Here is a 15,529-nt window from a genome sequence, read left to right as displayed (position 1 = left end):
AGTAAACGGAATAGAACATCCGGTCATCATGTGGTTCTGTGGTAAATGGTGACTGAAAATGTGGCTTTAACCAAGGCTAACATTCAGCTGGTATGTATCTATGCAGCCATACTGTTATTTAAAGCCAGTGTCCATTTTGATTGATAACTGCCTCTGTGACTATACCAACTGTCAATCTGAAAATCCTTTCAGTATTATGGATACATAAATGTGTTCAATCTAGTAAAAATAAGGAGAAATTCAGATAGTTTCCACTTACAAACATTTGGTTTTAATATGAATTGGTATCTCGCCACTTCTACAATATATACCAATTGGGTACTGCTTTAACCAACATTAGAATTCATCTGAATTTGTATTCCTTAAATGATGACAGGATGGTATGTAAATGCAACCTAAGAATAAGCATCAAAAGAAATCTAGACAGGTAGTTAAACTTCAGAAACCATGTGGTTGAAAATTAGCATTACAAGCATACCTTACTTTCCTGGACTTCACAGTTAATTGCATTTTTTTTTTTTTTTAACAAATGCAAGGTTTATGGTCACTCTGCTTTGATCAAGTCTATCAGTGCCATTTTTTCAACAATATCTGCTCACTTTGTGACTCTCTGTCACACTGTGGGTAAAATTGAAACATTTCCAGAATATCTCCCCTGGCTTTAGTATGTCTGCATATCAATAGGCGTTCAGAGGTGGAAAGAAGTATGGCTTTATTGCATTTGCATCTTTCCTCAGGGGTGGAGAAGTTCATCTCGATATCAATGGGTGATTAACTGGGCAACAGAGGGCTTCTCTGTACCTGAGAGGTGAGGGGGAAGGCTGGTGTTGCTGCTAGAGCAGGAGAGAGAGATGGGCCGGCCAGACGGCAGTTTGTAAGACCTTTCTTTTTCACCTCAAAGAGCGCTTTGTGGTCAATTTCTTTGGTCACACTGAATCCATAGCGAACTTGCCCGGGCTGAAACCCATTAGCAAGACACACACATTATTTCAAACTTTCATATTATTGTTATGCTTGTTATGGTGATTTGTGATCAATCATCTTTGATGTTAATATTATAATTATTTTAGGATGCCATGAACTGTACCCATATAGAATAGAGAACTGCTAAGAGTTGTGTATTCTGAGTGTTCCACAACATGCCATTCTGCCATCTCTCTCCCTCTCCTTGGACCTCCTTATTTCCTGAGACACAACAATAATGAAATCAGGCCAATTAATAACTCTACATGGCCTCTAAACATTCACATGAAAGGAAGAACCTCATGTTGTCTCACTTTTTAAATCAAAAGCTAGAAATGATCAAGCTTAATGAGGAAGGCATGTGGGAAGCAAAAACAGGCCAAAAGCTAGGCTGCTTGCATCAAGCAGTTAGCCAAGTTATGAGTGCAAAGGAAACATTCTTGAAGGAAATTAAAAGTGCTACTCCAGAGAACACACGATGATGAGAAACTGAACCAGCCTTAATGCTGATAGGAGAAAGTCCGAGTGGCCTGGGTAGAAGATCAAATCAGCCACAACAGTCTCTTAAGCTATAGCCTAATCCAGAGCAAAGTCCTAACTCTCTTCAAGTCTAAGAAGGCTGAGAGAGGTGAGGAAGCTGCAGAAGAAAAGTCTGAAACAAGCAGAGGTTGGTTCATAACGTTTAAGGTAAGAAGTTGTCTCCATAACATTAAAGTGCAGGTGAAGAAGTGGTGATGCAGAAGCCACAGCAAGTTACCCAGAAGATTGAGCTATAAGATCATTCATGAACGTGGCTACACTAAACAACAGATTTACAATGCAGATGAAACAACCTTATATATTAAAAGATGCTGTCTAGGACTTTCACAACAAGACAGGAGAAGTTAATGCCTGGCTTTAAAGGAGGCCTGGGGAGAAGGTCACAAGGATTAAAGATGGCAGCATGAAAGCTAAAACAGAGGCCTCCTCCCAAAACCACATATAATATGAAAATATTGTTAATACAACTAATCCTGAAAGAGTAACAGGAAAGAAGACTGTGCCAGACTGCATACACCTGGAGAAAATAAGAGACTTCACAGAACAGGGTAACGTACCAAAGCCATGATCCGACGGGACCCAAGGTCTTCCCCAACCCCAGCTCACTGGAGGGAGGAAGAGAAATGGAGCAAGGAGGAGATGGAGGTCTAGGACTGCTCACCACCCAGCCTTGGAGATCTGCTCTGGGGGCACAAACCTACGTTGCATGGTGCTCTGGAGATTAGTGGGTTGGAAAGCTAAGACAGATCGAATACTGGAGAGACTAAGATTTCAGCTGCTCATGGAAAACAGGGATCTGCATCCAGGTGCTCTGGAACAAAAGAAAGGTGAACAGTCTGAGAGACTTCATAACAGCGAGAGGGCTGCTAAAGGGGCAAGGATTGAACAGAGCTTCCTGCACAGGAGAACGGATAGGTGGACAAAATTGTCCAGAAACACTGCACAACAGGTTGGGAATTTTCAGGAGCTTCAGGTGCTCTATCCACCTAGGGTGGCTACACAGCTCTGAGGCCCCACACTGTGATAAGCAGGCTGCTGCACCTTCCTCCAGGACGGCCAGCAGAGGCTTGCAAACCGGCAGCCCTTGCCCTGGCATCAGGCCAGCCAGAGGGAGGTCCTGCTTAAGGCAGCTAAAAATGCAAAGCATAGAGTCATACACCTGTGGGCACAATAGTTCTGGAAGTGGAGACAGGCATAGCAGCTGGGGAGCAGGAAACAGCTTTTTCCTTCCCCCAGGTAGCAGCGCCACTCCCATGCAACCCTCCACATCATTCCAGGGGCTGAGCAGCTCCAGAGAGTAGAGCGCTTCTGGGCACTAGAGGGCACTACATAAAAAAAATGAAACATCAAAGGAACCCTAGTTAAAACCAAGATTCCACAAACAAGAAAAAGGTCCAAGTGAAACTGAACACATCAATCTTTCTGAAAAAGATGTCAAAATAAAAATCATAAACATGCTCAAGGAGGTACAGAAAAATATTTAAGAACTCAGGGACAAATTCAGGACTGAGATTCAATCATTAAGGAATACAATATCTGAAATGAAACATACAACAGAGGGATTTAAAAGCAGATTAGATGAAGTAGAGGAGACAGTTAATGGAATAGAAATTAGAGAAGAGGAATATAAAGAAGCTGAGGCACAGTGAGAAAAAAGGATCTCTAGGAATGAAAGAATATTGAGAAAACTGTGTGACCAATCCAAACGGAACAATATTTGCATTATAGGGGTACCAGAAGAGAGAGAAAAAGGGATACAAAGTGTCTTTGAGGAGGTAATTTCTGAAAACTTCCCCAATCTGGGGAAGGAGAAAATCTCTCAGGCAATGGAGGTGCACAGATTTCCCAAAACAAGGGACCCAAGGAAGACAACATCAAGACATAAAATAATTAAAATGGCAAAGATCAAGGACAAGGACAGACTATTAAAAGCAGACAGAGAGAAAAAGGAGATCACATACAAAGGAAAACCAATCAGGCTATCATGAGACTTCTCAACAGAAACCTTACAGGCCAGAAGGGAGTGGAATGATATATTTAATGCAATGAAGTAGAAGGGCCTTTAACCAAGAACACTCTCCCCAACAATATTATCATTTAAACTGGAAGGAGGGATTAAACTATTTCCAGATAAGCAAAAGCTGAGAGAATTTATCTCCCACAAACCATCTCTACAGTGTATTTTGGAGGGACTGCTATAGATGGAAGTGCTCCTAAGGCTAAATAACTGTCACCAGAGGAAATAAAACCACAGTAAAGAAAGTAGAAGAATTAATTGCTAAGCAGATGCAAAATCAATTCAACTACCCCCAAAGTCAGTCAATGGATAGACAAAGAGTACAGAGTATGATACCTAATATATAAAGAATGGAGAAGGAAGAAAAAAGGAGAAAAAAAAAAGAAAAAAACATTTAGATTGTGTTTGTAATAGCATACTAAATGAATTAAATAAGGTTGGTGGACAGTAAGCAAGTTACCCTTGAACATTTGGTAATCATGAATCTAAAGCCTGCAATGGCCATAAGGACATACCTATCAATAAGCACCTTAAATGTAAATGGTTTGAATGAACCAATCAAAAGATACAGAGTCAGTGCTCACTTCAGCAGCACACATACTAAAACTGGAACTATACAGAGATTAGCATGGCCCCTGCGCAAGGATGACACACAAATTCATGAAGCATTCCATATTTTTAGAATTTACCCTAAGAATGTAGGATCCCAGTTTCAAAGACGTGCACCCCTATGTTTATTGCAGCACTATTTACAATAGCCAAGAAATGGAAGCAACCTAAGTGCCCATCAGTAGATGAATGGATGAAGATGTGGTACATATACAGAATGGAATACTATTCAGCCATAAGAAAACAAATCCTACCATTTGCAACAACATGGATGGAGCTGGAGGGTACTATGCTCAGTTAAATAAGTCAGGCAGAGAAAGACAAATACCAAATGATTCCCCTCATTTGTGGAGTATAACAACAAAGCAAAACTGAATGAACAAAACAGCAGCAGACTCACAAACTCCAAGAAGGGACCGACAGTCACCAAAGGGGAGATTTGGGGGAGGGTGGGTTGGGAGGGAGGGAGGAGATTGAGAGGTATCATGATTAGTACATACTGTTGGGGGGGGATCATGGGGAAGACAGTATAGAACAGAGAAGACAAGTAGTGACTCTGTGACATCTTACTACACTGATGGACAGTGACTGCAATGGGGTATGGGGAGGGGGCACTCGGTAATATTGGTGAATGTAGTAACCACATTGTTTTTATGTGAAACCTTCATAAGAGTTTATATCAATAATACCTTAATAAAAATATTGTAATAAAAAACAAAGTAAACTGAAAAAAATGCTATCAAACAGTATTGCACACTATAAAAAAATAATTCATGAAAGGAAGAATTAATTGATGTGGCAAATTTCACTGCTATCTCATTTAACAAATTGCCATAGCCATCCCAACCTTTAGCAACCACCATCCTGATCAGCCAACATCAACACTAAACGAAGACCCACCAGCTGCATAAAGATAACTTCCTGAATGCTCATATAATGGTTAGCATTTTGTAGCTGTAATTAATTTTTTAAATTAAGGTATATACATTTTTTTTAAAGATCTAACACTGAACACTGAACAGACATACAGTATATAAACAACTTGTATAGGCTCTGGGAAAGCAAAAATTCATTTGATTCCCTTTATTGTGGTAGTCTGGAACCAATCCTGCAATATCTCTGAGGTAAGCCTGTAAATAAATAGGTTAAGCAACAGAAAAATAATCAGTGCTACTTTACAGTATAATGCCATAATAATATAAACAATACTAAAAACATGTTATCCTTATAAACCGAGGCAAAGAAATGGTGTAATTTCATCCTTCTGAAAAAAAAAGCACACTTATAGATAATGCTTTTGCCTCTGAGAAGTATCCTATAAGCTTCTAAATATTCTTATACCAGTGAGGTACTTATTTTTTCATCACTAATTCATACCACCCCTCACTTACTTCAAAAAACAGTTAGTGTTAAACTATGTAAAATGTTTGCCATCTGTGGATACAGCATATTAGCTAGTAAATAAAACTTTTAAATTACCTGTAGTATATAGTACAGTTTAAATAAGATTACACAGCAATCTGGCATAAAGACTATTATCATATCCATTGATCATCTTTCAGTTTCACAAAATCAAATATGTTCAAAATTAATTACTACTACATTTTATCTTTTTCAGAGGACAAAGGACTCATCTATGAATCATTAAGTCCTTCTTCATTAGTTTCCCTTTTCATTTAGCTAATTCTCATCATATTAAAGAACCAAGAATCAAGGGTCCAATCAAAAGTATGGTTTGTACTTAACAGCAAGAAATTTATTGTTGAAATATGAAATTCATTGAACTTTAGAAGTAATGTTGTCTGGAGGAAGCACCTCTAACCTATCCAAAGTTCTTTTCCCTCTTTTTGAGACAACAGAGTCCCTAAGCCACAGTCATTTTTCATAATAATTTCCTTATCCTTTTTGAAGGTAGAGGTGATAATGGAAGGGAATCAAAGGTGTTGTGGATGTAGGACCACCAACAGAATAGTTGACATTTGGAGGCCAAGGATGAATGCTATATGGAAGAACTATTTAGAAGAACTATTATTTGCTTCTGTACTCTGATCACAACTGGCACCTTAAAGATAGCTCCTTTACAAATGCAAAGTGAGTAAGTGGACATCCCTCTTTAGTATAAAGTGGTTTTATTAACAGAAAGCAAAGCTGAACATGTATCACATATGTGGTTCTGATTTTTTATCATTTACTACTGACATTCTCCCTAGGAAGAAAGTAATTATTATCTTAACCTTGTTAGTTTCATTAAAAGTTGGTTAAGGGGTTAAGTACTGAAAGCTTACTGGAGTAAAACAAAGGCCACTGGATTAAAGGTTTAAAGTACAAAATCTGGGGATTATTTATGAATTTTTTCCCATTGCCACTGATCTGATTTTTAATAAATAATCAAAAGTGGCTAAAAATGTAATAAAAATTTACATTAATTTTGTCTTGTTTAGAAGTAAATACCAGGTACCTGGCACCCAGAAATGGCTCCTAAAAGGAAACCAGTATAGAAAGATGACCAGACTTGAGATTTTCATTTCAGTCTCTTCAGAGGATATTATTTTTTTGATCTATTCCAATTCTAAAAGTATCTTTAAAAGTCTTTATCAAGACAAGTTAACATGGTTTACAATTCAATATGGATTTATACATATATAATTGGCAACTTTAGTTTGGGACTATCATATTTTTGGATAATTTTAGCATCTGTACATTCTTCTCCATTTGAGCGTACTGTCTCTGCTATGTTGAAATAGCAAGACATGTATAAATCTCTTTCATTGTGATTCTACTGAAGACTTTAATAAATTTCATACCTATTACTTTCAATGCAATACAATCAATTTAGATGTTAATTTTAAGTATATACTTTGATAAATTTAAAATAAAAGAAACACTTAGGGGTTATTTTAATTTTGAAATCAAATGTCTTATTTACTATTTACCTGGTGGTGGAATCAGAGGTGGAGCAGTGCTGACAGTTGGAGGAGGTGGAAGAAATGGAGGAGGTGGAAGGTGGGTGGGAGGAGCTCCTGGAGGGAAAAATGGAGGTGGTTTGCTAAAATTGTTGTCTACTTCAGTAGCAGATCTTTCAGAAAGGACCTAAAATTAGACCATAGTTAATTAAAAGATGAATAAATGTTAATCTAAGATTAAATTCAGCATATTAATTTTATATAATCTAAGAACAAAGTAGAAAGTTTTATTCACATACTGATATTTTGGGGACACAGGAGTAATTTGTCTTTGGGTGTGACATGTGTATATCATTGAGTAGACACTCACACACACAATTTTTTAAATGTTCATGATCAAAGCCTAGGAAAAACAACTAAGTCATCAAAAATAATTCTAACTGAGAAATAATTAAGTGATAAAACATTCTAAACAAGAGATAATTAAGTATTTAACTGACTAAAAAGTATTATCTTTACCTAACCGAAATTAAAATGCCCAAATTAAGGGAATGTAATCACTAGATTAACTACCATTAAGAAACTAACATGGCAGCAGAGCAAGCCAGATATCCATCATATCAGGGCCCGCCATCATCAGGCCGCAAAGTAAGACACTTGAAGACATGCATCAACAGGGTACAAGTAACAGGTAGCCAGATATATAAATAACTTTTTTATGAGTCTTGTAACTTTAAGAACAAGGATTTATACCTGAAATATAAGTGTTTTATATAGTACTTATCTCTGTGTGAATAGGTAAGGGACAGGCCCCAAACCTACAGCAAAGTGCCACCTAGAAATATTTTTGACAAGCTCCTTGAGGGAGCTCATGTGCAAACATGTCTGGGAAACAGTAGAGTCAGGCTACATAATATGGCATATTTAATCTACACCTCTCAAATCCTTGCTGGCTCAAGCATATCATTTAAACACATAATCCCTCTTTCATTAACTTTTCTTACATTGAAATACAGTAATTTTTGGAAGACTTGTGCTGATCAATTATTCTTTAAAGCAGGGAACATAATTATCTTAGGGAGAAACGGCGTTTTAATGGTGGGGGGAAGAAAGAAGGGACCACCTTCCATTTTAGAAATGATTTACCTTCAAAGGAACATTTTACATGATTAGTTTATTAAAGGTAAGAAATGAAACACTTTGGACATTTTTTAAAGTACTCAGTTTAAAGTTTCAGGTACTAAAGTTCTAACTTGAATTATCCAAGTTACTAACTCATCTCCTTTCATTCTTTCACTTGAAAACAAAGAAAATCTACTCTCCTCACTGTCCCTAGATATGTCACGTTCAGTAAATTATGGTATATCCATACAATGGCCCTATATGAGGTAATTTTACATCCTATTTTTAAGAACATGGGAAAATGCAAATAACTTTAAATTAAAAAATAAAATGCACAAAAATGGTATCCCAATCTTGCGTGATGACAAGAGATGTACCAGAATGTTAAGAGTGGTTGTTTTTATGCTGTTTTCCTTTTTTTTTTGATCCAATGTACCTATATATTACATTTATAGCAAGGAAAAAGAAATCTTCCTAAAATAGATTCAAAGATATAAATTCTAAGTATAATAGCTTTTGTAATAAAAGGGTGTTGATTCCACATTCCAAAGTTCTTTGTATCACCTAACACATAGCACAGCACTACAAATGTACACTGACAAAATAAAATAACTGTTCAGTTAAAAAGAAATAATAATTATTAAAATACTACACCTGTATGTTGCTGTTTTCATTTGCCCGTCGCCTGCCTTCCACTCGGCTTATAGTTATAGTCTGACCAATAACATCAATTGCCCCCGGTAATCTCCTGTAATATAAAAATTCAACCAATGCAGTTTCACCTAATTAGATGTTTGAAAAATAGTACAAATATTAGGTAAGAAATAAAATCTAAAAACCCTGGCAATGTACTTTAAAATAAAATTAGATCATAACACACATTAAAAGTAAGTCACTAAACTAGTTAGATCTTGCTACTTTGTACCATCATAAAAACTGTTCTATTAGTAAGCTGAAACCAACCACCCAATGATGACCATAATGTTAAATTCAAGTATTTTTGTAAGTTTCTTCTAAATTTACTAGTTTTTAATACATGTCCCACTGAATTTATCTTTGTGGAGTTGAATCACACAGCAAATACTAGATAAATGAAAATAAAAATTTTTAGCCATTATAACAGTAATGGCTAAGTTTCTATTATAGAAACTTAAAAAAAATTCCCCCAAAAGGCTTGAAAAGATACATTCATTTTGATACATGCAGGATTATCAGAATATTTTCCTTAGTGATTTATTCTAAGCACTAGAAAGCATAAAACAGGGACCGGTTTTCCATTTCTGAATAAGTTGCCTTTAGACAAAAAACCTCAATATTTAAATAACTGCCCCATATCCAATTGCATTTGCAATCTGTTAAAGTTTAAGCATATGAGTGAGCAGATGGAAAAACAATCTACCACAAAATAATGCTGCAAACTTAGTAGGAAAATCTAATAAATATAAAAAAATAAAACATTGAAAGCCATTTAATGTAGTTAAGGATCTTATAAAAGTATATATATGCTTACTAACAAGATGTGTAAGTCACTTGTAGGAATAGGCAATGAAAAATGGATACAAATTAATAAATTTCTCTTCATTTATATTTCAGTTCTGAACAAATCTGCCTTTAAAATTTTACAGAAGTAAAACAATCAAAATACTAAAGATCCATCCACAGATACTCACAGTTAGGTTCCTAAAATGCCTAATTAACAGAAGCTACCATTTGTGGAATGTCTACACATTATATCTTAACCTCATAATAACCCTTAACTTAAAAAATTACTGTATACTTGCTACAATGATAAAGCTAGAGCCCAGACTGATGTCACCAATCTCAGTCATAATTAAATGGCAAAGCTATCTTTCAAACCTGAGCCTTTCTGATTCCAAAGCTTACAGGCTCCTTCTCTTGAGCCATGGTACCTTCCAGTAAGGTAAGAGGCCTTTGAGAAATTTAGGATTTCCAAATATCAAGAACTAGTGAAAAGTCTGTCCCAAATGAACCTTGAAAAGTCCTATAAATAATTTGATGCTCACAAAAAAGACAGCTCATAAAAAGCATATAATGGAACCTGAAATGTCTTCAACTACATAGTCAATTCCTGCTTTGCACTTTGCCCTCTTAAGACTTCTGTTCTCTGTAATTTCAATACACACAAAAAAAGTTCAAGCCTTTCTGATCCCATGCCTGGGATATTGGCTTCCTAGATTCCCTCATGATTTCAAACAAGTGTGTTAACTTGTACCCTTCAATATAGTTGAGAAACTATCCCAATATTCAGACATCAGAAAAATCCAAATACTTGACATTAAACAAATATTGTTTCAATATTTCCCTAAAACTTATAATTACAAAGCTATACCCACTATAACTTCACATCAAAACACATACCATCAGCCCTCTGATAATACACATACATCTCAGATTCCAACATCCTACAAGATAAAGTTGTATATTCTGAGGCCAGGATTTCCCTCACCATTTCTTGCTACCTGGACTTCACTGAAAAAAATCTTTTATTTCTCTTCTACTATTTCCTTTTCCACTCTTTTCTATTCCCAATTGCTAGATTTCCTCCTCTCCATCTTTCTAAGTTTATTCCCATCAAGAAGAGGGTCTCACAAATTTGTCCAGATTTGCATTTTGGACTGCATATTCTCTAAATTATTCAAAGTGCAAAAATTAAATCTAGATGCAATACTCTAATTTTTGTGACACGCGTAAAGATTTCTATAACTTTTTACAATGGATTTCTAAAGCTTTCTGCTTTCAAAAATTCTGGGACACACTGGAGTACTCATTTCTTAAGTTTATCTTAAATATGGTTGGAGAAGTCTATTTTTTTCCAGCTTTAAATGGATTAATCATTGAACATTCAAAATGTAAAAACTATGCTTCTAAAAACATACACGTAAGAAATTAGCCTTAACAAATGTGTATCTCAAGACAGAGTCCAGAAAATTGCAGTTCCTTATATTTCCATACAATACCTCCTTGCTCAGACTTTTTTACAGACTGATTTACCTTAATCAAAAATGTGAAGTTTACCATTTTGTTCAGAAATATTTTGTGACAAAGAAGCATGTACTAAAGTTACAAAAAGCACATAATATTTAACACAGACTAATTAAACAATTCATGTTATTCTGAGCCACATTATGGAAAACAATAAACCATATTATTCTGTAAGTTTTTGATGTACCACTTTTTATTCCAATGCATCCAAAGATTTAGTAGAGTTTCACTATGAGGCTCTACTATAACTTGGGTTTCCACAGAGCACAGGTTTAACAAATTTGTTTGACAAGCAGACAGCTAATGCAATTATCAAGATTCTCTTCTGTACATTGAACTCAAATCATGTAGTAAAAAGCTCAGAGACAGAAACTATCTATGGTGGATAACTACAATTTCACTAATCTCTAGTTTAACACAGGCAGTAAGCGTTCACAAGAGCCTCTCCCTTTCCTGCTGACACAGACAAGTATTAAAATCTCTCTGAAATTATCATGGAATTAAATTAAAATTAACATATCATATTTTGATGATTCTCACCTTCCAAAAAGGGTATGAGGACTACTTACAAAGATACAACAGAAATTTTTAAAGTGACAAAATCAGGGCCAAGGGCAGACAGACAGGAGGTTAATTATTAATCTTCTGCCACAAATTTTTCTGAGCTTATTTTTTAACGGCAAAAAATAAGGAACACCATTAATGATGGAAGTCTTTCTATTGTGCATAATATAAAAACAAAGCATTAGCTCTGAAGCCTGCTTTCCTGGTAATAGTAATAGCTAGTATTTATTGAGCACCTTTTTACATGGTAAAAAAGGTTCTAAGCACTTTAGTTATATTTATTCTTCTTAATAACCTTATGATGTAGCAACTATTTTTATTATTCCTTTTATACAGATGAGAACACAGAGAAAAGATTCTCTCTTGAGACCATCTTAAGAGAAAGTATGAGAGTACTAGTTTTCAAACTTTTGACCACAATACAGAGTTAAGAAATATTTTGCAGAGCAATCCAGTACACACGTATTATATAAAAAAAAACAAAAGCTTCATGAAACAATACTTACTTACACTTATATAACGAAAAAGGGTAACATCAAAATCAAATACGGTTTTATTAATATTTAACTATAACACAGAAAGAAAACAAACAATATTAAACCAAGAAATACTCGGTGGCTGAGACCACTAAATTGTTTTCACACTCCACTAATGGACTGCAATCTCATGCTTTTGAAAAACACTGAAATAGGGACAAACTCTCCAATATTATTACAATGAAAACAGAATTTCACAGAGCTGTTTCTCAAAATGTTCTTCAATACCATGTGAAGCGTAACAATACACAATAAAAGTAATTTAATCAGGAAAAACAAAAAAACAATGTGGTCTGAGTAGACAGCCTTCTTAATGGTCAGACTTGACCTAAGGATTTTATTTTACTTTTGAGCAAGAATTCTCAAATCAGCATGCATGGGATACAGAGGAACAAGGAGGTCCATGAACTTAAAACATATGTGTGCATATTCATTATTTTTTCAGACAAGGTCCACAGTCTGAAGCAAATTTTCAAAGGGATCACTGCTTCAAAGAAAGTTCAGAATCGCCATTCTCAAAGAATGAATGAATCACATATCCTTGAAGTAATTTATGAATATTTTCTTACAAAAGAGCTTCTAATGAGAATTGGGCAGGAGATAGTTCAAGTGTGTATTCTCTAGGAAAAAAATCTTGAATGAATGTGGTTATTTTATATTCCCATGTTAAATACAGATGCAATGGTAGGATTTTCTAATTCAGATCATACATCTCTAAATGATGGCTTGTAACTGCATGGTAACTGGTATAACTCCCCTTAAGCTACTTTAGGAAAGAGATAAGCCCTGATAGACACATAGAATGGATTTAGTTTCATAGGATGGGAAGAGGACATTTCAGATGGAGGGAAGAACATGAGCAGAGGAAGGATGTGTGAAAACTATTATGTGCAGGACTCCAATTCAGTCAATATATTATCTACCAATCTGTTTGCAACAGAATAAGTATGATCCACGATTGATAGTGATTACCAACAAAAAGACTTTCAAAGAGGCAGAGAATATATATTAAATGAGACACTACATATAAGAAAAGGCTCTGTGAGGTTGTCAAATGTTATGCAAATGTGTCAGTTCTCATTAAAGCTACATCTATCACTTCACTTCAAATTCCAAGGTCTCAGTTAACATTTGATTTAAATTTTTATAACAAGCTAGAATCCTGTCTCTAAATCAGTAGCTCTTAACTCTTCCTACACATCAGTCAACTGGGGAGCTTGTAAGAAACCTAATTCCCAGACCACTTAAATTAAAGTCTCTCAGGCCTAAGCATCACTCATTTTTTGAAGCTTCCCAAATAATTCCAATATATAGACAAAGCTGAGGACTACAATTAATGGCATGCCCAAGAAGAGACTTACATTTTGTTCTCTTCTAGAGAGAGTTTAAAGTAGTTGATAAAAATTAATATTTAAACTCTTTTTACTCAATATATATAAAGTCATATCTATCAAGGTCTGACAATTACGGTAAGGCTAATCATTACATATGGATTTTTATACTGATCTTCTGAGTCTTGTGAATTGACATGGGACTGCCTGTATTTTTTTTTTTACATTCACAAGCACAAAAAGAATCTTCTCTATAGTATATGCATAGTTTATTTAAAAATTTTTGATGATTTTTCAGATTCATGAATAATCTAGACAGTAATATATGTCCAAAATAAAAATCACAGAATTTAAAACTTTCTTCCAAACATTTAATTCATTTTCTATCAGTACAACATTTAAAAAGACTGGCACAGCCTGTGATGAGAGCAGAGATCCAAAGGGAACTCATACTAGGAGCCCTGTGACAGGTGCTTTCGCAAGCCTAGAAATGAATTAATCCACAAAAACACAGCAAGTAAGGTGGAAGGTGGAAGTTCAATTTGTTTCATTTTCACAGATGTGGAAAGAGGCTCCTCTGTGAAGCAACGTGCCAGCACCACAATTCAGGCTCAGGTATGACCAACTCAAAAATCTCTTCTTCTTCCACAACAGTATTTTTCATGCTGATTTCTGGGGTCTGAATTTTTAAAATGTCAAGTTACTTTTAAGCAATATTAAAAGCAAACCCCTGAATACTAAAAGGCCAAATATGTTAAAATATGACTCGGTGGCAGACATAAATTTGCTCATCAGAACAGTCAAGTTTACTCACTCTGCAGACCTTGGAATAAAGCTTTACCTGCCATATGTATGCTTAATTTAATTTTTTAAACGTATTATTGATAAGAAAGGATACCATTCTATGAGGAATTTTTTAAAAATAAAGGTCTTCATATGTCCAATCACATAAAATCCTACAAGCTACATAATACGGCAACACCCAAAGTGCTCAAATGCCATGAAGGCACAGGTGCACCTTTCTGGTATGTTTTATCACCCAGATATAATAGTAAGTAGTGTGAGAACAAATGAAGAGGCTAATCTTAGGTAATGGTCATTTAAAATCCAGTTTTACTGTTAAGTTTTATGTTTGTGTATTACAAGAAATGCAAACAGGTTTATATACTGTATTGATTCTACATCAGAATGCAATTTTTACTGTTCCTCTCTTAAGAATCTGAATCAAATAAAAAGCATTCTGGTATTGGAAAACAAGCTCTATAAAACCTAGAAATTGCAACTAATTACCTAAAAGGAGAATGTGGTATCATTAAATGGGAACAAAAATACAAAAATAAACTGGACATGAGGATAAAATTATAGCAATCACCCACACAAGCAATTTCATTTTCTGTGTTCATTAAAACTGCCTCATTCTCGTAATTGGCCTTATAAGAGTTACAAGTCGGAATTCATAAAACAAATTCGCACCAATAAAATGCCATGTTATATACACAGAGTTAGTTTAAAGAGTATTATTAACCAAAGTTTGAAAAACACTGTATTATGTAAATTAAGAGGAACACGCATGCAGTAAGAGGTCCAAGTCTCCAAATATAGTAACTTAAGAAAAGGATCTCAACCATTGTTTACTTGCTCTTTACAAACTTAAGCAATGTTTGAAAAAAAACCTCCACATTTCTTAGTTACATTAAATACAAGAGCTGGATTCATTTTCATCGTATCGTGGAATAAAGTGTGTATAAGTATATATGCGTACAAATACACACACTACACACACACATACATATGCTATATAAAAGGAGAAAAGTAGCTTTTATCTGTTCTTCTAAGTTTCAAAAGCACAAAATACATACCAAAAATAAAGGGTCAAATTTCCTACTACCTATATTCGTGAGAGTAATCACCAAGTCAGAATAGGGAGTTTTCTGTTCTTCC

At 35.0% G+C, this 15,529-nt stretch overlaps 1 protein-coding gene and 1 non-coding gene across 27 annotated transcripts in view; one reads left to right on the top strand and one right to left on the bottom strand.

Moving 5' to 3' along the window:
- The window catches only part of FIP1L1 (factor interacting with PAPOLA and CPSF1), a 69,394-nt gene that overhangs the window by 21,032 nt on the left and 32,833 nt on the right, over positions 1–15,529 (bottom strand). For all 26 annotated transcript variants that reach the window (XM_036895274.2, XM_036895262.2, XM_036895272.2 and 23 more), the window contains 2 exons: positions 8,809–8,902; positions 7,063–7,219 (listed from right to left, as the gene is read on the bottom strand). In XM_036895274.2, the coding sequence (XP_036751169.1) occupies positions 7,063–7,219; positions 8,809–8,902 (251 nt within the window). The remainder of the gene's footprint in view (positions 1–7,062; positions 7,220–8,808; positions 8,903–15,529) is intronic.
- LOC118917445 (U6 spliceosomal RNA) lies at positions 4,097–4,200 on the top strand. Its single transcript, XR_005026799.1, has one exon. It is a non-coding gene; the product is annotated as a U6 spliceosomal RNA (small nuclear RNA).

The sequence above is a fragment of the Manis pentadactyla genome, chromosome 5 (assembly GCF_030020395.1).
Source record: "Manis pentadactyla isolate mManPen7 chromosome 5, mManPen7.hap1, whole genome shotgun sequence".
NCBI classification, from domain to species: domain Eukaryota; kingdom Metazoa; phylum Chordata; class Mammalia; order Pholidota; family Manidae; genus Manis; species Manis pentadactyla.
The sequence above is the reverse complement of the archived record's forward strand: the minus strand, read 5'-3'. Positions and strand labels throughout refer to the sequence as shown.